The 25,275-nt window shown below is 39.9% G+C and overlaps 1 protein-coding gene across 9 annotated transcripts in view; it reads right to left on the bottom strand.

The window, feature by feature from the left end:
- Positions 1-4,192: 4,192 nt before the first annotated feature.
- Positions 4,193-25,275, bottom strand: part of arpp21 (cAMP-regulated phosphoprotein, 21) — a 511,143-nt gene continuing 490,060 nt past the window's right edge. For 5 of the 9 annotated variants that reach the window (XM_051935899.1, XM_051935897.1, XM_051935898.1 and 2 more), the window contains 4 exons: positions 23,703-23,966; positions 22,618-22,726; positions 13,210-13,361; positions 4,193-4,723 (listed from right to left, as the gene is read on the bottom strand). In XM_051935899.1, coding sequence (XP_051791859.1) covers positions 4,475-4,723; positions 13,210-13,361; positions 22,618-22,726; positions 23,703-23,966 — 774 coding nt within the window. In that variant the 3' untranslated portion in view covers positions 4,193-4,474. The remainder of the gene's footprint in view (positions 4,724-13,209; positions 13,362-22,617; positions 22,727-23,702; positions 23,967-25,275) is intronic. The other 4 variants (XM_051935894.1, XM_051935896.1, XM_051935895.1 and 1 more) reach the window with 1 other exon arrangement.

The raw sequence follows: 25,275 nt of genomic DNA, 5'->3' as shown, positions 1-25,275 counted from the left end.
GAAGACTTGGAAGGAGACACTTTAACGTCCACCGAGAGACACTTTAACGGCACATGAGACAAGACAGTGAGACAAAAGGACAGCTGCTGTAAAGATTTTTAAATGATCGATGCGCAGCACGACAAGCAGAACACACAGCCTGACAGCAGCAGGAGGCCAGCAGCTGATCTGACCGCATCTCCTTAGTGTGTGTTCAGCGCCCCCCCCCCCCCCACACACTTCACAACGTGAGTGGCAGAGACGTGAAGTGGCTGGCGCGTAGCGCGCCACTGAGGGAAGATGTTGGTGGGGGCAAGCAAAGTGAGCAGGGGGCAAAGCCCCCAATTTTTAATATATAAATGATTTGGATAGAAATATAAGCAATAACCTGGTTAAGTTGGCAGATAAAACCAAGATAGGTGGATTGGCAGATAATCTGGAATCTGTTAAATCATTACAAAGGACTTGGACACCATACAGGATAGGGAAGAATTGTGGCAGATGAAGTTTAATGTCAGTAAATGTAAGGTATTACACTTAGGAAGTAAAAATGTTAGGTATGAATACAGAATGGGATGTCTGAAAACTGAGAGTACACCTTATGAGAAAGACTTAGGAGTCGTAGTGGACTCTATGCGATCAACTTTCAGACAGTGTTCAGAAGCCATTAAGAAGGCTAACAGAATGTTAGGTTATATAGCATGGTGTGTGGAGTACTAGTGTCGGCGCAGTGGTAGTGCTGCTGCTTTGCAGTAAGGAGACTGTGGAAGATTGAGGGTTCGCTTCCCGGTTCCTCCCTGTGTGGATAGCGCTTTGAGTACTGAGAAAAGCGCTATATAAATGTAATGAATTATTATTATTATTATTAGTGGAGTACAAGAGTACAAGGTGAGTACTGTGTGCAGTTTTGGTCTCCAGGCTACAAAAAGGACTTAGCAGTGCTAGAAAAGGTCCAGAGAAGGGTGTCTAGGCTCATTCCAGGGCTACAGGGGATGAATTATGAAGAAAGATTAAAAGCCTTTACAGTTTAAGAAAAAGAAGATTAATAGGTGACATAATTGAAATGTTTAAAATTATGAAGGTAATTAGTACAGTGGATCGAGACTGTTATTTTAAAATGAGTTCATCAAGAACACAGGGACACAGTTGGAAACTTGTTAAGGGTACATTTCGCACAAACATTAGAGGGCTTTCTTTACAGAAGCATAGATACATGGCATAAGCTATCAAGTAGTGTGGTAGACAATAAGACTTTATGAACTTTCAAAACTCAACATGATGTTTTTTTAAAAGAATTAAGTGGATAGGACTGGTGATCTTTGTTGCACTGAATGGCTTCTCATCTAGATTGTTCTAATGTTCTAAAAATTATGTAATGCTAAGTACTCTGGCTCCACATCCTGAGTCTGTATTTAGAGTGTTTTTCATGAGCCTGCAATCTTCACCAAGCACTTCAGATGGAATGAAAGAGAGAATTAGTAATGAGCACATGGCCTGGGGAGCAGTAGGACTGGATGCTTGTCTTCTGGCTCAGAGGTCTCACGTTGCTGTGAGCAGCTCCAGGTTATCTATGCAACATTTTATTTTATGTTGAGTTGGTATAATGGGGGGCCCTGTATAAGTGACACCCCTTTTTCGCTCTGATTGGCTTGCTCTTCCTGGCTGCTTTAATCTTGCCTGTTCCCATGGCATTAATCCCATATAATTGTTTTGTAAATGTACTGCTATCAAACCCCTGGCTTTTATGTTCTCATCATTACACTCATTAAAAAGCAGCCCAATTCTGTTTCGTGTTTTTAATTAATTAAAGCTGAAAGCCTCAGCTAAAAATCAAAGTCTTTATTGGCTTTTGCTCAGATCCCAAATGGGCAGCCCCTGAGCTGCAAGATTGCAATTTTGCACACATGCTGCAAAATTTAATAGGTGGAATTCTGAAATGATCAGGTTCACATTTAGCCACTAAAAATAGGCAGTGGGCCATCAAGGATGGATGTGGCATGTGCTCATTTATCCTGCTGGATTCTTGGTTCCATTCACTTAAGTGGATCTTCTAAAGCCTGACAGTGCGCTTCAGAGTTCATGACCAATCCCTAGGAATCTATGTGAAATTGCTGTGCTTTCGTCTCTGCCTTGAATCTTTAGGTCCATCACTGTGGTATTACCCTGACACACATGCACAGACAGAATAAGGGTAAAGGGTATTTTGTCTGGAAGATGAGATATATTCTGAGAGTCAGTAAACAAAGTGGGTGGCTCATAGACTGCTTGGAAGATGAGTGACAGAAGATTACGATATTGCTTGGTTTTTTTTTGCCTCTCTCTTGAGAGATCCAAATATATTACGACTTTTCCTGACCCAGTCCAGTCTCTTATGAAAGAGTAATGACAATGAAATTACTGTGCTCAAGGCCTTGCATAATACATTTCCCAATGAGCACGCTCCTAACACAACAGTACAGAACATTGCTAAGCCAGTCCCTTTGGGGCACAACTGAGTGCGTATAGATGAATTTGAACAGCTTCATATAATTTGAAGCACAATAAGTGAATAGTAATAAGTGCTTTTCTTAGTTAACCTACTTGCATGTAACCTTAAGTATAAAGTTCCAAGTACCATTGTGACAGTGACACTGTCATGCTGCCTATATGTCTACATGTGGCAATTATCTGACAAAACACTTTATCACATTACTGTTATTTTAAGTCATGTAACTGATTTCAAATTTAGTAAATTCCAGCAACTTGCAGATTCTTCCAGTGGGCCATCTGATGGAGGAGTTCATTTGGATCAAGGTACCAAGTCCTCACATCCAGCTCTATTGTTTTCTGTCACTCCTTCCAAATGCTGCTACAACAAGAGCTTTGATAAGAAACGTAATGAGTAATTTGTGCATTTCAGTTCAGTAGCTGTTCTGAGGAGTACCAGAGTGTAGTACACTGATGCTATTGTCTCATGCACCTAATAAAGTGGGATGTCATTTAGCTCTTGTACCTGGTCACTACATACCTTTCTTTACCTATCTGCTCAGGGACCAAGTGATTACCTTTTGACAGGACAAATGCAACATGTCTACATTTAGCCACTGACAAAGCTTGATATAATCTTGTTTTTGTACAGCCTACATTGAATCCAATCACTTCATCATACTTTCTTTTGACTCATTTTGCTTTGCCTTTTTAAACATTCATTGATATACAAGACATATATGGGTAACAACAAAGACTTTGTTATTGAACATTGAGACTGGAAGCAGTGCAGAGCACTAATGAAGAAGTGTCATTTAGAGCTGTACTTTGTGAAACACCTTTCACAAAAGAGCATGGCTTACTCATGTGCTGCTGGTTATGTGTGGCTTCCCTGAGAGCACCAGTTCTGCACATTTTCAGCCTATGCAGAAATGGTTTTTAAATGGCAGAATCACCATCTGGCTCTTCATAAAGGTGTTTCACCACCAGGGACACTATGCAGATAGTCTTTGTGTGTGGGTCCTGTTACTTGTGATGGCTGGGCTTAATAGTGCAGCCATGTATATCTCCCTTTCATAACTACACAATAAGTTGGGCAACTTCACCTGTATTCTTTGGATCTCCTGGGGGCCATGTCACACTTAGAAGGCACCACAGGCCTGGGTTCCAGTTATACTCTATGCAAAATGGTTTCAGCAGATCATTCCCTTTTCACTAAACTTTAAGTGTGATCTTCATACGGGCACCACTGGAAGAGACTTGCTTCATTTTTTATATCCTGAAAGATGATCCAGTCTTTATTGGAGGCACTGTGTAGAAGTTTGGTTCCTATAGGTAGTGGATACCTTATATCACATACCAGTTGGTGCTCTTTGATTCCAATTTTACACAGCATTTCCCTTCAAACAGAATGACTGCAGATTATAAAGCTCACCAGTAGAAGGCAGTTTTCCCCTGAAAACCAAAAGCACACACAGGAACAGCAAAGAGAGGAGGCAGTAAGTAGAAAGGTGACCTTTCTCCATGAGGTCAAATAGCTTTATTGTGCTAAACACTTCAATACAGTGTATATATATATATATATATATATATATATATATATACACACATATATATATATATATATATATATATATACTGTATATATATATATATATATATATATATATATATATATATATATATATATATATATAGATAGATAGATAGATAGATATATAGATAGATAGATAGATATATAGATAGATAGATAGATAGATAGATAGATAGATAGATAGATAGATAGATAGATAGATAGATAGATAGATAGATTTATGCATATAAAACTCTGTTGTATATAGAAACAATTTCTTCCATTCAGTGCTTCTTCAGTCCATTACAGCTTTGGTACAAGGGCATTTTATTCTATTCTTAAATATTTCTCACGAGTCAGCACAAAGTACAAAACTAATCCAATCGTGATTTATTACAATTTACACAGTGGTGATATGCAGTAGGAAGAATATGCACCGTCTAACCTGGGCATGCCTCAGTACTTCACCTGCCACCCTGTACTGCTGATGCCCGCACAGTTTGTCCTGCAGCTGGCTGGGACTACCGACACATTGCTGGAGGGACAATGTGGGCTGACCAGCCGAAGGCTGCTTGGTGGAGAAGGAGGCACCATGCTGCAGTAAACCGGGATGCCAGTTGATGGAAGTGGGTTTTGTCCCGACTGACTGGGCAGCATCATTGTTTGTTGGTATGACTGCAGAGGCATCCCTTGGGTCATTGGCACCTAGAGAGTACAAAAGAATATAATTACAACATACCCTGCACTTAGTGTTAAGTCACTCAAGAAATTGTAGGGAGAGCAAGTTTGCCATCTCCTAGGGAGCAGGTACTTCTTCCACTCTAAGTGCCACATTGAGTCCAGTTATTATCTTTAATGTGTTCTCTTGGCACATTTATAACGTTTGCAACTGTCTAACAGATTTCTATGTCCTATTTTTAGGTGGCACAGTCAGCCCTGAATGTAGCTACCATGTGTCCCCCTCTCACCAACTGCCTTAGACCCCCTGTATTCTCTTACCACTTTTCTCACTTGTTGCCACTGCCATCTACAGTACTGTATATTCTGCTCAGCTGGCATATTTAACTTGTATACAGCTTCCAAATATTCCCAAACTCAAGTGTCTTGGCTATGTTTCATAATTCTTTTAGTCACCTAAAAAGCCAACATCAATGCCAATGATCTCACATGTCACATTCTACAGCACATCTCATTGTGTCACTTAATTCACCAAATTTCCAACTTATGTAAGACCTGCTTTCTCCACCTTAGAAAGATCATTTTCATTTAATTCAATATCATTTAAATCATGCAGTATCTTCATTCAGGCTAATTTATTTGTACCAATCAGTTTATGGTTGTTTGTTCAAGTTATTCAATTGCAACTTTTCTTTTAATTCAAACCATGACAGCAAAAATCATAATAAGTAAAACCATGTTAACCCAATTTGTTAAATCACCATACCAGCTTCCAGTTAAGTTTAGAACTCATTTTTAAATCATCATATTGAAATATAAATTGGTATATGGTTTTGTCATATCCTTGTGACTACATAAAAAACAGTAAATCTCTATTTATTTCAAAAGTCATAGTTTTGGGACAATTAGTGGTAAATCCAATTAAGCAAACTTTCACTACAGGGCAAATCAAATACCATAATCTTTAATTTTAGTTGGATACCTGCAATTCCAAAACAATCAGCATATTTTGTTCTTACTAAAAAGAGTCTTTCCTTCATTTTAAAGACAAAATGCAAAGTTTGCACTGCATCTCCAGACTCTTAAAAGAGTGGCATCTGATAGATGATCAAGTGACACTTGCACAGTGACACACTGTAATTGGGAAGCGTCCTTGTGAAAAACAGTATGATGCCAAACAAAAAAGAAAGTAAACAATAAATACAATTGATTTTTAATAAAATCAGATGAGGAAAATGTTCCTAAAAATACAGCAAAATACATTTAACCTACTTACACCCCATTTGTACTCCACAATATGTACTACAATCACAAGATACAAGACTGCTTAAAATTCACAATGCATATAAATCTATTATTCGATTTGCAGCTAAGCTATCAGGTCCCCAAACTCTATAAAACATCTAAGTACATGTTTAAAAGTGGTCCTGTCAGCTACCACATTTAAATCAAGGCTTTAGACACATTACTATAACACAGCATGCTCGTGTGAGAGCTGCTGCTGCTGTCCATACTAAAATTCCTTTGTAATAATTGAAAGAGGATTATTGTAATTGGTTGTTACTAAGTATTTCTCATTATCTGCTGTGTCACTTCCATCTTAACTTCGCACTTCCTGACAAGTAACAGGACCTCAAAATGGACGTGTCATTACCAAGGATACATTCAATGCGCATCCATCAGTGGTTACATGGACCCAAAATTATAAACAATATCATACATCTTATACATTGTGCGAAGTTTAGGGCTGCTGTTTGGTCATGCAGCTATGGATTAAATGCACTTTAATCTGCTTTATTGTTTCTTTTTTCCCTAGTGACCATTTGGCCTAAAATCAGTCCTCTGTTGACAGCTGACCTTCACTTAATGTATTCATGTAGTACTATACTACTATTTTATATTTCTAAAATTTAGGAGCATTAAGAAGCTAAATTATTTAAAAAAGTCAAAAGTAATCTGTTTAGGAGTGTTCATAAGAAATATAATTTCAAGAGATTTACTTCATGAGGTAGAAGTCTTTAATAAACAAGAACAGTCTAAATTAGTGGTTCCCATACTTGGTCGTGGGGACCCCCTGTGGCTGCAGGGTTTTGTTCCAACCAGATTTACAATCAGAGATAATAATTGGTAATAACTGATCTCATTTAATTAACTGGTCTTTTTTTCTCTTTTTTGATTCTGCAATGAGAAAAGCACAGCAGTATGGTTTTTACATTTATAAGAAAATAAGAAATATTTCTATATATATATATATATATATATATATTTTTAATTGCTTAACTCTCATTTGTTGTTTTCCTACTATGCTTCCCTTTTTTGGCATAGTTTGCTCCCTTCATTTGACTCTAACATTGACAATTAACAACAACCAGAGCAGACACCTGGGGTGATGAAAGATGCAACTACTTCAGAGTCAGACCCACTAATTAGGAAAAAATGAATTAAATAACCAGAAAACCTGGAAAAACAGAATGAAAATCAGGATGAAAATACTGTTAACAAGTCAAACAAAAACAAAATACTGTACATATTTCCCATCTAACTGCTTAGTATGTTTTAATTCAAAATTTACCAAACATAATTTTGTAACTTCTAGACTGACCCCAAAACACAGAAACAGGGAAATAATGACTCACTTAATTAGGCCAGCTGTCCATTGAGAAATGGAAGTTGGTTGGAACAAAAACCTGCAGTCTCAGGGGTCCCCAGGACCAAGTTTGAAAACCACTGGTCTAAATATTCTCAAATGTAAAAGAAATGAGTCATTTTTCACTCTCTGACAGGGGTCCTTAAAGGGCTAGATTTCTAGTAAAGGTGATGGTAAGTGAGTGCACAACCAAACATTCAAGGACTGTCTAACTCTAAGGTCTGTTGGAAGTCAGCTTTTAGAAGACTTTGTGCTCCAGATATGTGTAGAGCGCCACAGAAGTAATTAACCAGTGAAGCCAACAAAGATGTTACATGGGACATGTAAGAAGCTGGGAGAATTCCTTCACACTTCTCAAGGGCATTAAGGAAAAGCTGAAAAATTATTGTGAATGCAAGGACTAATGACCAGGGGCCTCATGTATAAACTCTGCGTACGCACAGAAATGTTGCGTAAGAACATTTCCACGTTCAAATTGCGATGTATAAAACCTACACTTGGCTTAAAGCCATGCACATTTCCACTGTACCTCATACCCTGGCGTACGCAATTTCTCCGCTTAGTTTTGCAGACTGGTGGCACCCAGCATCAAAGCAGTGCTACTGTTCCAGTGTGGTTACCCTTTCTTAGATCCACATCCACGATGGCAGCTTTATCAAATACACTTAAATTAACGGCATATCGTTCATAAATTTAATGCATCTGATTGTAATTAACCTGTAACAATATAATGGTCCACAGAATGGTCAAACTATTCTAAATACCATAACTGCTTTAGCGTTGTTACTCTTACTGCACCTTCTTCTTCTTCTGTCAGCTGCTCCCGTTAGGGTTTCCCACAGCGGATCATCTTTTTCCATATTACTAGCACTGCACCACTCAGAGTATTTATATCACTGTATCTGAGTGTGAATCACAGATCTACAGCGATCGGGAAGAGAATTATCGGTATACAGCATCAAGCACTAGCTGCCTCAGCCATTCGCTATTTGAACTGCTCTCATCAGACCAACGCTTCACAGCCTTTCCTGTTCGGACCTCGCGGTTCACAAACAATTTCATCCCAAGAACTATACACGCACTCAATCAGTCCATCAAGTGCTCCTTGTAGAACTGTTTGTACTTGCAAATTACCGTGAGGTAATTGTACTTATGATACAGTTATAATATTGCACAACCTGAGCCACTTTATAAAGCGCGTATTTACATATGATGACGATATCATTTTTAAGATGAAATGCAGCAAAATATGTTGATTATATTATACAGATAAAACTTTAACTTTAACTACACGGTGCCGCAGCGCTAGCGAGCTTGAGCTTCGTTCACGGTTTGTTCCTGCCTCGTGCTGTATTCATGCTGTGGCTGGCGTGACACTGGAAGGATAGATGGATAGAATAATTAAACATTACGAAGATATTTCGATGTTCCTTAAACGTTTTGAAGAATCTAAGCTTACAGATGACTTAACGTCTATTACAGAGCTGATTGTGTGGCGATTGGGTATTTGGAGAAAGAAAAGTAAGGACAGGAATTGGGGGTTAGTACGTTTGAAAAATACAGTACTGCTGCAATAAAGCATTTAATTGAAGGTTGCGCATGGCACAGCAAGCATCTTGCTGTAAGACATGAACAATCACTGCGCCACCGTGTTCCCATGTTTAATAACATGCTTTAACTCATAACATCATGAAAATTATATCACGTATACTTCTCAGTATTTTAATTAGTCAGAGAGCTGTAATATTATGAACGTAATGGATTCTGTGTCCTGTCGGAGGAAGAGCATGTAGTGATTTGGGCACATAGAGCACATATAAGATCAAATACAAAACAAAGCATTTAACGTGCTACTTTAGTTACGATGGGATTTGAGAAACTAGTAAATTAAACGATTTTAAGATGGAGTTTATGATGTTCTACTTTAATGACAAAATAAACTACATGATTAAAGTGGAAATTTCGAGATTAAAGTTGACATTTCGTGCTTTTTTCACACTGTGTGCCTTTTTTTTCACTGTACCCTAATAAGCGTTCATATGACACTCAGACGGTGGGCTACGAGTCGCCTTTTCACGCCGACTTTGATATGTGACAACTTTTTTATTCCGGGCACTGTGCGACTTTGTGAACTTGAGCTTTCAAGTTTCTCCGACACGCTATGTCACTCGATCAACTTCCTTTTGTTGTTTATATAACTGTTTATACCAACAAATGGTATGCTTTTCTTTGCCTCCATTTGGTATTTGCTGAAATTCTTCTATTTTTCCTCGTACTTTTGCCATTGCCTTTTCACAGAACGCTGGGCTTAAGGGCTATTTATATTGATTTGCATATTCAAAGAGGCGTAATTCTGGGAGGAGTTGGGGCAGGACAGCATGTGCGTGCACGTGTGTTTATTTCCACGCTGAGCGGGATTTATGTAGCGGAAGAACGCGGAAGTTGGCGAACGCACAGATTCCTGCATTTGGATTTTTCTCTGCGTAAGCACATTTCGGCTTTTGTGCTTACGTCATGTTATAGTGCAAATTCTACGCACGTCGTTATGCATGAGGCCCCAGGAGATGATAAACAATAGAATGCTCAAAGTAGATCCAGGAAGAGCAACCAAACTAAAACATCTTTGTTTGGAAGGACCAGAGGGGAAAAAAGGTTAAAAACAAGAGGAAGGACAAAACCAAAATAATACCTGCAGCTATCTTATTTTTGAGGTACTGTCTACATTAGATTTTTCCTGCCAAGGGACACTGAACATACCAAATGTCTCCATACTTATACCTGATTATGTAATCCACACAGAATTAATTCTATGGCATTGGGTAAAAAAAGACAATTAAACAAATTAAACACACTAGAATCACTATGAAAATGTGAGTTAAAGGCAAAACACAACCATTAAGTGTTTTGTAGTAAGGAATGTTTTGGTAAGAATTTCAGATTTCTTCTGGTTTTTTATTATTTTTGCTCTGTCTCCAGGCATATTAAATGGAATGGTGTCCGCCTGGTGCATTTTCTGAAGAATGATCAACACTATTCATTAAGTCACCTAGGGGTCTGTGGGGGGTCCTTGTATACACTTTATGCATTACAGACTGGACGTGTTTGCTTTGGGTTGCTATTTAAGCAAACCAATTTCTATGTATTTTGTGTTTTTTTCTATGACATTCCTTTTTTGTTTTTCCTCTCTTTTATTTAACAAATTATTGTTAAAAAAAAAAACTGTTTGCTTTTGTCCTTTAAGCTAAAGGTTTATGGTCATCTTCTCCCCTGAATGCCATTTTTGAGTATTTTGATCAAGACACATGTTGAAGCTTTGCAGGCTGAAAGGCCTGCCATTTTAGTTTGAAACTAGGCTTCATGGGGCGAGGACTGCTCCTGAGGCCAAGACATAGCAGAGTCCTGGGGCCTCATGTATAAACGGTGCATACACACAAAAATGTTGCGTACGAACGTTTCCACGTTCAAATCACGATGTATGAAACCTAAACTTGGCGTAAAGCCACACACATTTCCATGGAAGCTCATACCCTGGCATACGCAAGTTCTCCACTCTGTTTTGCAGACTGGCGGCACCCAGCATCAAAGCAGTGCTACTGTTCCAGTGTGGTTTCCCTTTCTTTTTTAGATCCACATCCTTGACGTGGCTTTATAAATACACTGAAAATAACCCGAATATTGTTTATTAGTTTAATGCATCTGATTGTAATTAACCTGTAACAATATAATGGTCCACAGAATGGTCAAACTATTCTAAATACAATAGCTGCTTTAGCGTTGTTACTCTCACAGCACCTTCTCCTTCTCCTTTCAGCTGCTCCCGTTAGGGGTTGCCACAGCGGATCATCTTTTTCCATATTACTCTCACTGCACCACTCGGAGTATTTATATCACTGTATCTGAGTAGGGAATCACAGCTGTACAGCAGCTGATCGGAAAGAGAATTATCGGTATACAACATCAAGCACATGCTGCCTCAGCCATGCTGTCTATTGAACTGCTGTCATATGGCAAACGCTTCAGAGCCTTTCCTCGCAGTTCAGAAACAGTTTCATCCCAAGAACTATAAACGCAGTCAATCAGTCCATCAAGTGCTCCATCAAGTGCTCCTTGTAGAACTGTTTGCACTTATAAGTACAATTACCTCACTGTAAACTTGAGATAAAGTTATAATATTGCACAACCTGAGCCACTTTATAAAGCGCGTATTTACATATGATGACGATATCATTTTTAAGATGAAATGCAGCAAAATATGTTTATTATATTATACAGATAAAACTTTAACTTAATTTAAATAATTATATTGTTAATAAATAAACATGTGAGGACACGGTGTCGCAGCGCCAGCAAGGAGCTGGCACTCTTTTCACAGATTGTTCCTGCCTCGCACTGTATTCTTGCTGGGACTGGCGCGACACTGGATGGACAGAATAATTTAACAAGTACTACGAAGATATTTCAATGTTCCTTAGAAGATCAAATACAAAACAAAGCATTTAATATGCTACTTTAGTTACGATGGGATTTGAGAAACTAGTAAATTAAACGATTTTAAGATGAAGTTTATGATGTTCTACTTTAATGACAAAATAAACTACGAGATTAAAGTGGAAATTTAGAGATTAAAGTTGACATTTCGTGCTTTTTCCCCACTGTGTGCCTATTTTTTTTTCTCTGTACCCTAATAAGCTTTCATATGACACTCAGATGTTGGGCTACGACTCGCCTTTTCACAGCGACTTTGATATCTAACAACTTCTTTTTTATTTCGGGCACTGTGCAACTTTGTGAACTTGAGCTTTTGAGTTTCTCCGACACTGTGTCACTCGATCAACTTCCTTTTGTTGTTTATATCACTGTTTAAACCAAGAAATAGTAAGTTTTTCCTTGCCTCCATTTGGTATTCGCTGAAATTCTTCTATTTCCCCCCGTGCTTTTGCCATTGCCTTTTCACAGAACGCTGAGCTTAAGGGCTATTTATATTGATTTGCATATTCAAAGAGGCGTAATTCTGGGAGGAGACGGGGCGGGACAGCATGCGCGTGCACGCGCGTTACTTTTCACGCTGACTGGGATTTATGTAGTGGAAGAACGTGGAAGTTGACATTTGCACAGATTTATGCATCTGGATTTTTTTGTGCGTAAGCACATTTCCGCTTTTGTCCATACGTCATGTTATAGTGTGAATTCTTCGCACGGAATTATGCATGAGGCCCCTGGTCTGGCTTTTATTTATTTGGAGGGCTGCTCACCCTTTTCATGATTTTGGTGTTACTGAAACAACATATATAAATCCACACCTTGACCAAACTTCATTAGGGGTAGAATTAGGGAGGAGTGGTAGAGTAAGGATTTCACTGGCAGAGAGGTAGTGTGGCCAGAGGATTAAAGAGAGAGTGTGAGAGAGAGAGGAAATCTGAGAGCCGAGTAGAAAAGTGTGAATAGAATGGTGCTTGAGGCAAGGTTTTTGGGTCAGCCACTCTACTACAGAGGCTGTACTTTAAAACAGTTTGGTCAGGTGTGGAGAGTCAGCAGTTGTTTTTGTTTTCTGACTCTTGGTTTCATATTTATTGCTTTTCCTACAGATACCATTCCTTTTTGTATATTTTCAGTAAATAAATCCTTAATTTTGATAAAGAACTTGTTTTTGGATTCTCTTTTTACTGATGTTTTTTGTACTTATGTGTGCTACATAAAAATAACCTGGACAAAATGGAGTGTGTTGATGCATGTTTTTCAAAATCTGTCTTTTTCACTCTCTCAAAGCCTCACTTCATTCATCCAAATATGTTGTACCTTCTCTCTGTTATTCTCCTCTTGGTCTATCTGTTAGTTTCCTTTCCCCCAGTGGAGATGACAAGCATACCTGATAAGAGGAGATGGCTGGGTATTGGACCATCATGCCTTGCACCTGGTTCCCCTGCTGACTAGACATCAAGTTCTGATTTTGCGGAGGCTGCTGCATTCCCATGAGGTTCTGGAAGCCTTGTTGCTGATTTGACAATAAAGGCTGGTAACCTGGCATAAAGAAACATACTCCTCATTACTAATCAGGTAGACCTATACAGGGTTTACTTTTCAGAAGACCCCCTCTCCCACTGGCAGCAAATTCATTTGAAGCATTGGCATCAACATTTCATCAGTGAGAAGAACTTTCTTGACACTTGGTGTTCTATTGGAAATGGGGAGGTGTCACACCAGCAAAGTGAAGCCCAGGGAGAAGAAGAGACAGCTAGCTTCTAAAACTTACTGGCCTGTTTGTGCCATATGACAGGGAAGGACACAATATAAATAAATACATTTATGGATCAGCATATAGTTCCCTGAACTTACTTTTTTATTGAAGCTTTATATTACAGCAACGACTGACAATTTCCAAAAGTTTTTCAAATTATCACAAGATCTTTGGTGTGCAGGAAATAGGCAAAGCCATTAGGGAACAAAAGAGCAAATTATAGAGTTTTCAAGCCAAATATAAGCAAACAGGATTCTGTTCTTTTATATGTACATAGAATGCTTTCATAAAGTATTCAGACCTCTGCACTTTTTCACATTTTCTTCTGTTGCAGATCAGTGCTAAAATTGTTTAAATTCATTTTCTCGCTTATCAAACAACATTCAATACTTCAGACCCTTTGCTATGACACTTGAAGTTAAGCTCATGTGCATTCCATTTTATTGATCATTATTGATAGGTTTTTACGTCTTGTTTGAAAACCACCTATGGTGAAATCAATTGATATAATTAGTAAAGATACACACTTATCTATATAAGGTTCCAGAGGTAACAGTGTGCGTCAGAGTGAAAAGCAAGTCATGAGGTTGAAGGAATTTCCTGCAGAGCTTAGAGACAGGATTGTGTTAAAACACAGATCTGGGGAAGGCTACAGAATTTGCAGTATTAAAGGTTCCCAAGAGCATAGTGGCCCAGATAATTCTTAAATGGAATATGTTTGGAACAACTATTTCCTAGAGCTGGCTTCCCAGCCAAACTGAGCAATCAGGGAAGAATGGACTTTGTAAAAGAAGTGGCCAAGAAATCAATGGTCACACTGGTTGAGTTCCAGGGAACATGTGTGGAGATAGGAGAAACTTCCAGAAGAACAATGACCACAGCAACACTCCACTAATCTGGACCTTAAGGCAGAGTGGCCAAACAACAAACACATGAAAGCCCACTTAGAGTTTGCAAAAAGGCACTTTGACTATGAGAAACAAGATGCCCTAGCCTGATGAAACCAAGAATGGACTTTTTGGCTTTAATTCTAAGCACCACGTCTGGAAGAAACCAGAAACTGCTCATCACCTATGCAGTACCAATCAGGGACTAGGAGAGTAGTCAATGTTAAGAGAAAGCTGAGCAGAGTAAAGTACAGGGATATCCTTAATGAAAACCTGTTCAGCTCTCAGGACCTTAGACTGGGACAAAGGTTCACCTTCCAACATGGCAATGTCCCTAAGCACAAAGCAAGGACAACACAGGTCACTTCTGTGAATGTGCGTTGTGAGTTGTCCAGCCAGAGCACAGATTTGAACCAAATTTTACAACTCTTATGAGAAACCAGAAAATAGCTGTCCATTAATAGTCTCCAACCTGACAGAGCCTGAGAGGCTTAAGAAGGGCATAATATCCTCGAATCCAGGTGTGCAAAGCTTGTTGTGTCAAACCAAGATCACTCCAGGCTGCCAAATCACTGCAAAAGGTGTTCCAAAGAAATACTGAGTAAATGGTGTGAATATTTGTGTCAATGCGATGTTTCAGCTTGTTATTTTTAATTAATTGGCAAAAATGAAAAAAAAAATCTTGTTTCTGCTTTGTCATTGTGGGGTACTGAGTGTTGCTTGATGAGGACAAAAAATCATTGAAATGATTTTAGCATAAGACTGCAACATAACAAAATATGTAAAAACTGAAGTGGACGAATACTTTCTGAAGGTACTGTATACTACATATAGACTCACTTGTACCTTTCTCATACACCTGAAATGAAACACCTTTGCACATACTTTTAGACAAGCATCTGACCTCACAAACACGCTTGCAGAGTACTCCTTTGGATTAATGACTGATGGATAGAAGCTGTGTCTAGCTCCATCTAGTGGAGACTAAATTGACTCATGACACCCAACCCACCAGTTAAGAAAGGAACAGAAGTGCCTGCCACCTCTAAAGAACATGAGGTGAAAAGGGCCAAGTAAATCACATGTGTACATCTTTTAGAGGTTCTTTCAGCTGACAATTATGATGGATTTAGTAGAGTTGGTTGTGTTTTTAAAATATGATCTTACATTATTATAAGACACAGTACAAGCAGGAGGCTGTCAAGGATTAGGATGCCAGTGCGGTTTTCAGGATAGCTGATATGGATGTGTTTTTAAGTTAGCACAACATAAAGCTGCCACATGAAGGATCTGAGTGAACTGAGCAACTAAGAGAAAATGAAAGCAGAGACAGAGGCAGAATGTTCAGAAGAAGCCACGCACACTGGCACTAATTGCGCTTTACTCTTCTCCCATGATGAATGCTCCATAGCTTCACTGGAAATTGGCCTGGAAACAGATCAATATAATGCTGGAGCCGTAGAGCTTTTATTTCGCCAGTGGGTCTCGTCTAATAACGCCGCACGCTAAGTCTCTCATCTCTCACGCTTGCTATGCTATTAGGCACAGGGGTGTCAGCACTGAGCAGCCATAAATCAGCAAGTGGGAAATGCAGGCAATAGGAAGGAAGGCCAAGGTAATGCTGAGTGGCTTGAAAATCCGGGAAGCAAGCTGACATTCTGCTAGAGGGAGCTACATAAAAAAGAGAACTGACTCTTTGGGATGTGAGAAGAAGGTCCTATATGAGGGCTATTTCACTAACCCAACAGACACTTAAAAGGAGAAAAAATGAGAGTGGTGTGAAAGCTAAAGCACTAGAGGTCCATTCTGACATCCAGAGTGACTACAGGTCAGACATTATGGACACTGAAGGAAAAAGCTGTAGATTATTTTAATAGTGGTAGAAGGCCACCAGAAGGCAGCATTGAGCTGTTTAGGTGACCTTTATCCTCCAGGATCCAGCCTGGCCTGGAGCCATAGTTTTCAGCAAAGACCTGCAGAGTGGTGATTAGCGGTGGGCTGCTGAATGCTGTCTGTCTTAGACTCTTTGAGTGACACTTGAATTTATCTGCATGGCAGTGCAGCACAGGATGAAAAAAGATTTTGATAACTTGGCTTGACACAAAGATCAGAAGCATAAATCAAAAAGCAGATGCAGCATCTGTTGGCCATTTGTTTCCATCATTGCCCTGCTTAAGTGCTGGCTCATGTGAAGCAGTCTCATAGACAGCATCAGCATCAGCATCCACATGCTGGAAAGTTAGGAGAGAGAATGCTATGGCACCGTCACAGCTCAGTATGGAGAAACAGCAGCCAGAAAGAACACAAAATAGATTGGTTCTAGGGTTTCCTGTTGAGTCGTATTATTCTCTCCACATCAGGAGAGAGCAGTAGTACCCTGATAAACTGTCCAGTGCCTTCTGCAGAGTAAGGTGGAATTCATCTACAAACGTCTTCTACAGGGAGGGGACAAAGGAGATAAAAGCAACCTGGCAAATGAAAGCAAATTGTCCCTTTACAATAGTTACAGGACTGACCCACATCCGCACATTTCTGTGGTGACCAATAACTGTAATGTAATACTGTTTTATAAATACAGGGTGAATACATATCTATGTAACTCTGGTAGCATCACAAATATCCACATACATTAAATGAGAATTAAATTTAGTTTAGACCTGGATGACTAAAACAGAAATTAGACTAGAGTAGTTGTTGTGGTGTGAGATTCTGAGTGTTTGCTCTTTTAATTTTGTTGGAAACCTTTTCTGCTATTCATAAGATGTGTATTTTATTTTTGCAATCAGTGTGATGACCTGGGAGCATTTACTGACGATTAGCTGACCAGTCAAGTGTCTTTCCCCAGGTTCATCAACACAATCACCAATTTGTCCCAATTTAAACCAGAACCCCAACTTACAGTGGCACTCTGGGAGAAGAGGCAGTGTACCATGCTTATGAGAAAATCAAGGACACAGGCATCGGAAATTCTTTTCTTTTCTCAAACATCCATTCACCAAAGTATCCATCAATTAAACCTGCTTAAATACAGTTGAGAGTTGTGGGGCTGTAGGCTGGAACCAGCACTGGGAAGAAGTCCATTATGGAGTACACCCACACACATCCATATTAACTTATACTCACCCAAAATAGACTTGCCAGTTAATATAACAAGGATGATTTTGGAATATGGTCAGAAGTAGCAGATGGGAAAACACACACACACACACACACACACACACACACACGCACACATACACACAGGAAGAATGTCTAAAACTGTAAACAGACTGAGATTTGAACCTAGAACACCTAAACTGTGAGGCAGCAGTGCAAATGACTGCACCACCAATTCACATGTTTATACATCTTATTTTGTTAAAACCTTTTTCTTTGGCTATTCTGGTCTAAAAGCTACATGCCAATAGATTTTTGCTTGATATTTGATTTGAAATCAGTGTCCCCATGGCAGTGTATACATTTACAAGAGGAAAAATAATAGAGAAGCGTCTTAAGAAAGTCAACTCACAATATAAAATAAAACTCTCAAGCTGTCTTAATCTAATTCAGCATCACAGGGAGCCACAGTCTATTACTGAAGCACTGGATGCTAGACTGGAACCAACCATGCCAGTCCATCACAGGACACATACACACCTGCACTTGTATGAGGTCATTTTAGAACTGACATTCAACTTAATAATGTAGAATGATGGAGGAAGCCTGGTTTAACCTATTCAGGCATGCAGGGAAAACTGAATTTCTAAGCAGATAATGACTGAGTGCCCAAAAGGCGGGATCCTGGAGACAACAGTGTTATTCAGTGTGCCACTCCCATTCCAAGAAAAGCAAGAAAAGAAGGCAAAGACTATTTCAAGTACCCTAGGTTCTTGTCTATAAGCCGGACTCGTGTATAAGCCGGAGACCAAAAATCATACGAATTTTTAAAATAAAATCGTATCATAGATAAGCCGGACTCATGGATAAGCCGAACGTACTATAACCTATAACTAATAGAAGGGAGGGAGGTCAGTGGTCTCACTCGCACCCATTTCATTTCGTTAAGGGGGGAGAGAGTGTGAGATATTGGCGTCTCTTTCACTCCCCGCATGGCGCGGCCGGAGCGCGTTCTTTCTGCTCTGGGGGTCGCCGAGTCAACACGCGCGCGTAGCGGTCATTTAAATTGTGATTTTATATGTAAGCATATTTAAATATATATCGCGGATTTTTTGCTGGTTCGCGGATTTCTGCGGACAATGGGTCTTTTAATTTCTGGTAAATGCTTTCTCAGTTGGTTTGCCCAGTTGATTTCATACAAGGGACGCTATTGGCAGATGGCTGAGAAGCTAGATTACTTACTTTTCTCTCTCTCTTGCGCTGACTATCTGTGATCCTGACGTATGGGGATTGAGCAGGGGGGCTGTTCGCACACCTAGACGATAGGGATGCTCGTCTAAAAATGCTGAAAGATTATCTTCACGTTGCTATCTTTTGTAAAGCTGATTCCTGAAACGACATGCTGCACGGTGCTTCGCATACTTAAAAGCTCGAAGGGCACGTATTGATTTTTGACTGAAAAACAAACTCTCTCTCTCTCTCTCTCTCTCTCTGTCTCTCTCTCTCTCTCTCTCTCTCTCTCTCCCCCTGCTCCTGACGGAGGGGGTGTGAGCTGCCGCCTTCAACAGCTTTGTGCCGCGGTCAACAGCTTTGTGCGGTGCTTCGCATACTTAAAAGCCAAACAGCACCATTGATTTGTTTGCTAGAGATTGTTTTCTCTATCTATGTGACATTCTGTGCTCCTGACACACACTCCTTTGAAGAGGAAGATATGTTTGCATTCTTTTAATTGTGAGACAGAACTGTCATCTCTGTCTTGTCATGGAGCACAGTTTAAACTTTTGAAAAAGAGACAAATGTTTGTTTGCAGTGTTTGAATAACGTTCCTGTCTCTCTACAACCTCCTGTGTTTCTGCGCAAATCTGTGACCCAAGCATGACAATATAAAAATAACCATATAAACATATGGTTTCTACTTCGCGGATTTTCTTATTTCGCGGGTGGCTCTGGAACGCAACCCCCGCGATGGAGGAGGGATTACTGTATAAGCCGGACTTATGTATAAGCCGATATTCTATTTTTTCATTTTCACAACTTTTTTCCTTAGATAAGCCGCGGCTTATAGACAAAAACTTAGGGTAGTACTTGTCAGCAAGGTCCAAACCCAGGAGCCAGCATAACGTAACACTGTACAGAAACCCAAAATTCTAGATAAGTAACAGAAAGAGAATGATATCGACACCCTAGTAGAAATAGTGGACAGCTGCATCCAGGCTTTCATACTGCAGTCCACCAAGGGGCTCATATCTGTGTGCGCTCACAGCTATCCAGACGAATATTAAAAAAAAGAGAGAAATGAAGGGAGCACATTAAAGACGGTCGCTTTTCTTATCTTATGTCCTGAAGTGATTCATGGCTTCGAGACATAATTGAATTTTCACCAGGCTCATCTCTTTCAGGCCCCTGGGACATTTGACTTCATAAAGTGCATTTGTGCCTACTGTGTAAAGCGTTTCAACTCATTAACACTTTCTTAGGACAGGAGACCTTTGTAGTAAAGGTAACAAGTCATGACTCTGCACAGTACCCCCTGCAGAGTTTCTAAAGGAAACCATAGCGCACAAAGCTCAGCAGAGCATCACATACAGTCACCCTAGGGCACTACATGCATACTACCACCATTACGGTGGGCTAACAAAAAGAAAACTCTTGGGAGGATTGAGTTGATTCTGCTGCAAGACATAGGTCATTAATGGTAGAAGAGGATTACTGAAGGAGACCAAGACCTACTAGGATGGCATTCCATCCAGGCACCTCAATTCTGGCATTTGTACAGGATGCCCTCAGTTTTTCTCAGATACCATAATTGCAAGAAAGGTCTGGGAATGAGCTTGTCCAGATGTTTATTTTCTCCTGAACTGGACAGTGTTTTTGTGATAGAGCCTTTGTGGTCATATCTTTACTGATTTCTTGGTCTTCCTGTGTAAAGCGATCATTTATTCAGCATTCAACAGTAACCTACTGTAGAGGGTGTTGTATAAAAATAAGCACAACTGAATTAAAAGACTTGCCTGATGCGCCCTCCTTAAACCCTTTGAGTTGTGCACCGTGGGAGATGCCCATATACCTTCTGAACACTGACACCAAACTGACTGTAATATGCAGCACGGCAGACAAACAAGCAGAAACTGATCAAAATGCTCAAGAGAGAGGGCCCCATTCTGTGGTGCAATTCACAATGGAGGCAAACCTCAGGTTTGTAGACCCATGCTCACCTGGCCTGCGTCAGAGCCTTCATACCATATTTGGAGCAGCAGCAGATACATGAATTCCCCAGTGAGATTCCCCCATAGGGGGAATGGCTCTACCAATTAGGTGGGCTCCTTGAGCAGCACAATTTAGATGGGGGGGGGGGGGGGGTGATATTTGAGGCATTTTTTAAATAATACAGAGTCTGAGTTTGGAACACTCAGACTCAATACAACTGTCTGATTACATGGTTTTATATCATTTTCATGTATTAGTCACTAGATTGTTTGGATAGTTATATTACATTTTTTGTATACTCCAGCAAGGGTATAGTAAATAGGAATCATGGGTAAATGTTTAAAGATAATCTTATTCCAATTGCATTTAATTTTGTGTTTATATTAAGTTTGTCAATTTATTTAATTAATTTATATGATATGTATATGTTTGTGGAGCTGCCTTCATAAGATTCTAAGTAGATTGTCACAGTCATCATAAGGTACATATTTGGCACCTGGTGGTTTATATAGAGAACTACAGGATACAGTTAATTTATGGCTTAATTGGTAATTTTTTTATATTAAAAATGTTTCTTCTTTAGAGAAGCATTAAATGCAAAAAAATATAAATGCATAAAGCCAGTTAATACAGACCAATTCCAACATTTTTTCAGAAATGTCATCCCTTAAACGTGTATTTTTTGAAGACAGTCTTGCAATCAGACATTGCTATAAGTGATCAAACATCCCACTCGACATTTTCAAAGTGTAAATTCCAGACTTGGAATTGCTTTGATTCCAGACTCTCCATGTTTCCCTAGTCCTATCTATCAGGTTTCTGTATGACTAGTAGTGATTATTTCACTCAAAGCAAAACAAGTGGTGGGGTGCCATTCACAGACTTGCCTACAGCAGTAAAAATGCTACAGCTCCCCTCACAACAGAAGTGGTGCCTATTCCAAAGCATGAACCATCTTAGTAGGTAAGCCACATCTATAGTCCTATGGGCACCAGTTTACAGTGAGTAATCCCACAAACCAGTATGATTTTTAATCACACTAGGGGTGTTTCATGGCTGTAAAGGATTAATTTAGCCTTATATCAGTGGGAGTGCGAGGAAAGTATCACATTCTGAGACAAAGCCATTGTAACAGTTTGAAATGAGACACTAACCTGTAAAGCAGCAAATATTCATAATGGAAGGAAACTGTGCAGACACACTGCAATGGTCGGCACTTTTCTCAAATATGCAGCATAGAAGCATCCAGGAAATTAATGCTTAATTCAAAATGCTTATCCTCAAACAAGAAATGAACAGATCCTCCATACAAGAAGTTCCCATTCTAAATATCATCCTGTGCCATAGGGCAGGCTCCTACACAAAAAACAGCAGGATACAGATGTGGAGAAAACAGAAGGCCGAGGAGTCAGCAGTAGGAAAAGAGACCGGTTCACTGTGAGACCAGCTACTCAATCTCTTACAGTGTAACGGCCTCCGCTCCTACAGCCGAGTGTGGACAGATGACCACAGGACATGTGCTAGCAATCACTGGAGATCCTGGAGCAATTTTTACACAACCAGGACAAAACAGAGCACACAAGAAGCCAAATTGGAACCATTTCATTATATATAGCAGCATTATCATCTGTTGCCAGCCACTAATATTGTTCAGTATGACACCGTGCTTACACAGACCCCTACGCAGACCTTTCTACTCTTCTCATCTTAAGCTCTGGCTTCTCACTCCTACACCCTAAGGATGAACAACAGGAACAGTGCACGTAGCAAAGTTGCAAGATGGCTTTTTTCCTATTCAATCTCATTTTCTTAGACCCTCTGTGGCTATTCCACAAGTGTTAGGTCCTACCTGCTGAAGGTGGATTCCTCTGAGCACTGAACTGGATGGGAGCCACAGGCCTGAACTGCTGGCTGGCTGAGGTAGGGTACTGAGAAGAGGAGTAATAATAAACTGGCACCTGAGAAGAAAAAAGACACAAAAGTCAGCCTGGCACCCAGAGAATGAGTAGGCAAGTCTGCGAGGTGAAAGGACACTTTTTGGAAATGTCTAGGCTCATCCAAAGCATTGTTGTGGCTGAAAGTCAAAAACATTAAGTTTGCTGTAAGAACTCAGAGTTGATAGGTGCATATGACAGTTCTTCCCAGATAGCAAGTCTGCATGCTTGCTGCTTAGATTTTGTCGCCTTGCCTTATAAGAGTCTTTTTTGTCTTTTCCTCAGCATCTGTGTGTTTTTTCCTGCTTAACAGTAGATTTGTCTGATTGTTTGTCTATTTTTTGCATGTCTGTATCAACACATTTCCTTTAATGTTCCCTGTTTCAGACTACAGTACATCCTTTCACCTCTGTGCCTGTCAGTGGGGCTGTATGTTTGTCTTTTCTCTTGTATTGATTCCCAGTGCCTGCTGCTTTTTTCTTTCTTTTAGTTTTAGCTTACTGGTTATCTGCAACCCCCCCCCCCACCCCCATTACATTGTAAGTGTTGGGAATGATGAAAGAACTGTTTGCCTTCCTAGCTACTTACAAGCAGCCTCCCCACCCTACGTATTTCAGGCAAAAGACATCATGAGACACCAGTGAAGATGCAGTTGTGTATATGAAGACTTTAAATCAAAGAGCCATTATGACCTACATGTTGTTGTTGTGTAAATATGATTTGTGGTTACTTCCAATAGGTCTCGTTTAGCTGCAACTCATAGAGTGCCCTGTCATACCCTTGCACTCATCTGTGGCACCACCAATAATTAAGTCCCATTTTCTTAGGGCATAAAGTATGTGTAATTTAGGATGCTGTTTGGAAAAGGCAGGAGAGCTGTGTCAGGCTAACCCATTTAAATTAGGTGCTAATATCACAATTGAAAAGACATGTAGGATATTCAGGGTAGTGGCCATGTACCACATCAGTCAAACCTACTAAAGAAGGTGGCATTCCTTACCTGAGCCGCTGGCTGCTGTTGCTGCACATATCCTTGTGGGGGTGGCTGTAATACTTGCTGAGACAGTGGCGGTCCTGAACTGCTAAAGCCTCCTGGTGGCAACTGCTGACTTGGAGAGGCAATGATAAAGCTGGGAGGCTGCTGCAATGGCTGAGACAAGAGACCTGGAGGAAAGACACTGCTGGAGGGTGCAGACTCTGGGGTCTCACCTGACGACTGTCGGCTCAGACTCATCTGACCAAACTGAGAGGTCATATCATCTCGCTGCAAGGCAGAGTAGAGAAGGAGTGATGAGGAGGGAATAACATGTACTCAATTCAAGACAAAGAAAAGTCAAGGAAAGCTGTACTGTAATGTAATAAAGAAGCCAACAACGACACTGAGTGACACTTTCATAGTGATCAAGAGAGCCAGGGTGACATAAATGTGAAAACACACCATTAAATATCCCAGGGATCAAGACAGACAAGACTACATAGATGCATGCTTATAGAAACCAAGAGATGCAGTCTCATAGACAAAAGACCTACGAGAGATGCAGTAAGAGACAATCTCACAGAAACCAAAAGAAATATGGCCACACACATACAGGGAATTGCCAAAAAAAAAAAAGACATTTGGGGTGATTTTTAAAGAGATCCAGAGAAAAATGTACACATAAAAACAACATAACTGCCACATTATGACATTGATCAATACAAACATGTTTGCACATACACAGGGGCACACCCCACAACAAAAGACATCAAGCGAGACAGGGCTGCAGATCCACATTCACACTTGTATATACCACTTTCACACACTGAACCTAGGAAATTCCCCGGTTTTAACTATGCTTCCTCAGACATGCGAAGATAACCCCGCCAGTGTTCACATACACAGACCCAAAAAAGAAATAGGAATTGTCAAAGGTGTAAAAAAAAGGTCTTTTTGTCTAACAGGAAATAGTTTGGTGAAATCAACATTTAATTTTTGGATTTGAGCTACTTATTGCTAGAGGTACTCAATCAACAAAAATGCATTTGAGGCTTAGAAATAAAACTATGAACAAGTGCCTATAAAACAGCAGGACCAAAACAAAAAGCAGCAAGAATTAAGAGCAGCATATACTGTATCTCTGCATTTAACTATTCCCAAAAGCTCAGTGTTTGACACCATTGACCATTTTATTTTACCGCACAGGCTGGAAACTGACATTGGGATTACAGAGACTGTCCTCGACTGGTTTAGTTCTTATTTATCTAGTACGTACAGAAATACGCTGACAGTACTCCATCATTATACAGTGAAGTGAGATATGGTGTCCCACAGGGCTCAGTACTGGGACCTTTACTGTTTTCAGTTTACATGCTTCCACTGGGAGCTCTCATTAGTAAACATAATGTTAATTTCTACTCGTACGCAGATGGCAACCAGGTATACCTTTTTTAGACCAAATGACATTTCTCCTTAATTAGATGTGCTAGTGAGTTAAAGGAGTGGATGGATGAGAACTACTTGTTTTTGAACACAGATAAAACAGAAATGTTAATTATTGGAGGGAATGATGCTGATCACTGCAATATTTTGTCAT

This window comes from Erpetoichthys calabaricus, chromosome 13 (genome assembly GCF_900747795.2).
Source record: "Erpetoichthys calabaricus chromosome 13, fErpCal1.3, whole genome shotgun sequence".
NCBI classification, from domain to species: Eukaryota; Metazoa; Chordata; class Cladistia; order Polypteriformes; family Polypteridae; genus Erpetoichthys; species Erpetoichthys calabaricus.
The sequence above is the reverse complement of the archived record's forward strand: the minus strand, read 5'-3'. Positions and strand labels throughout refer to the sequence as shown.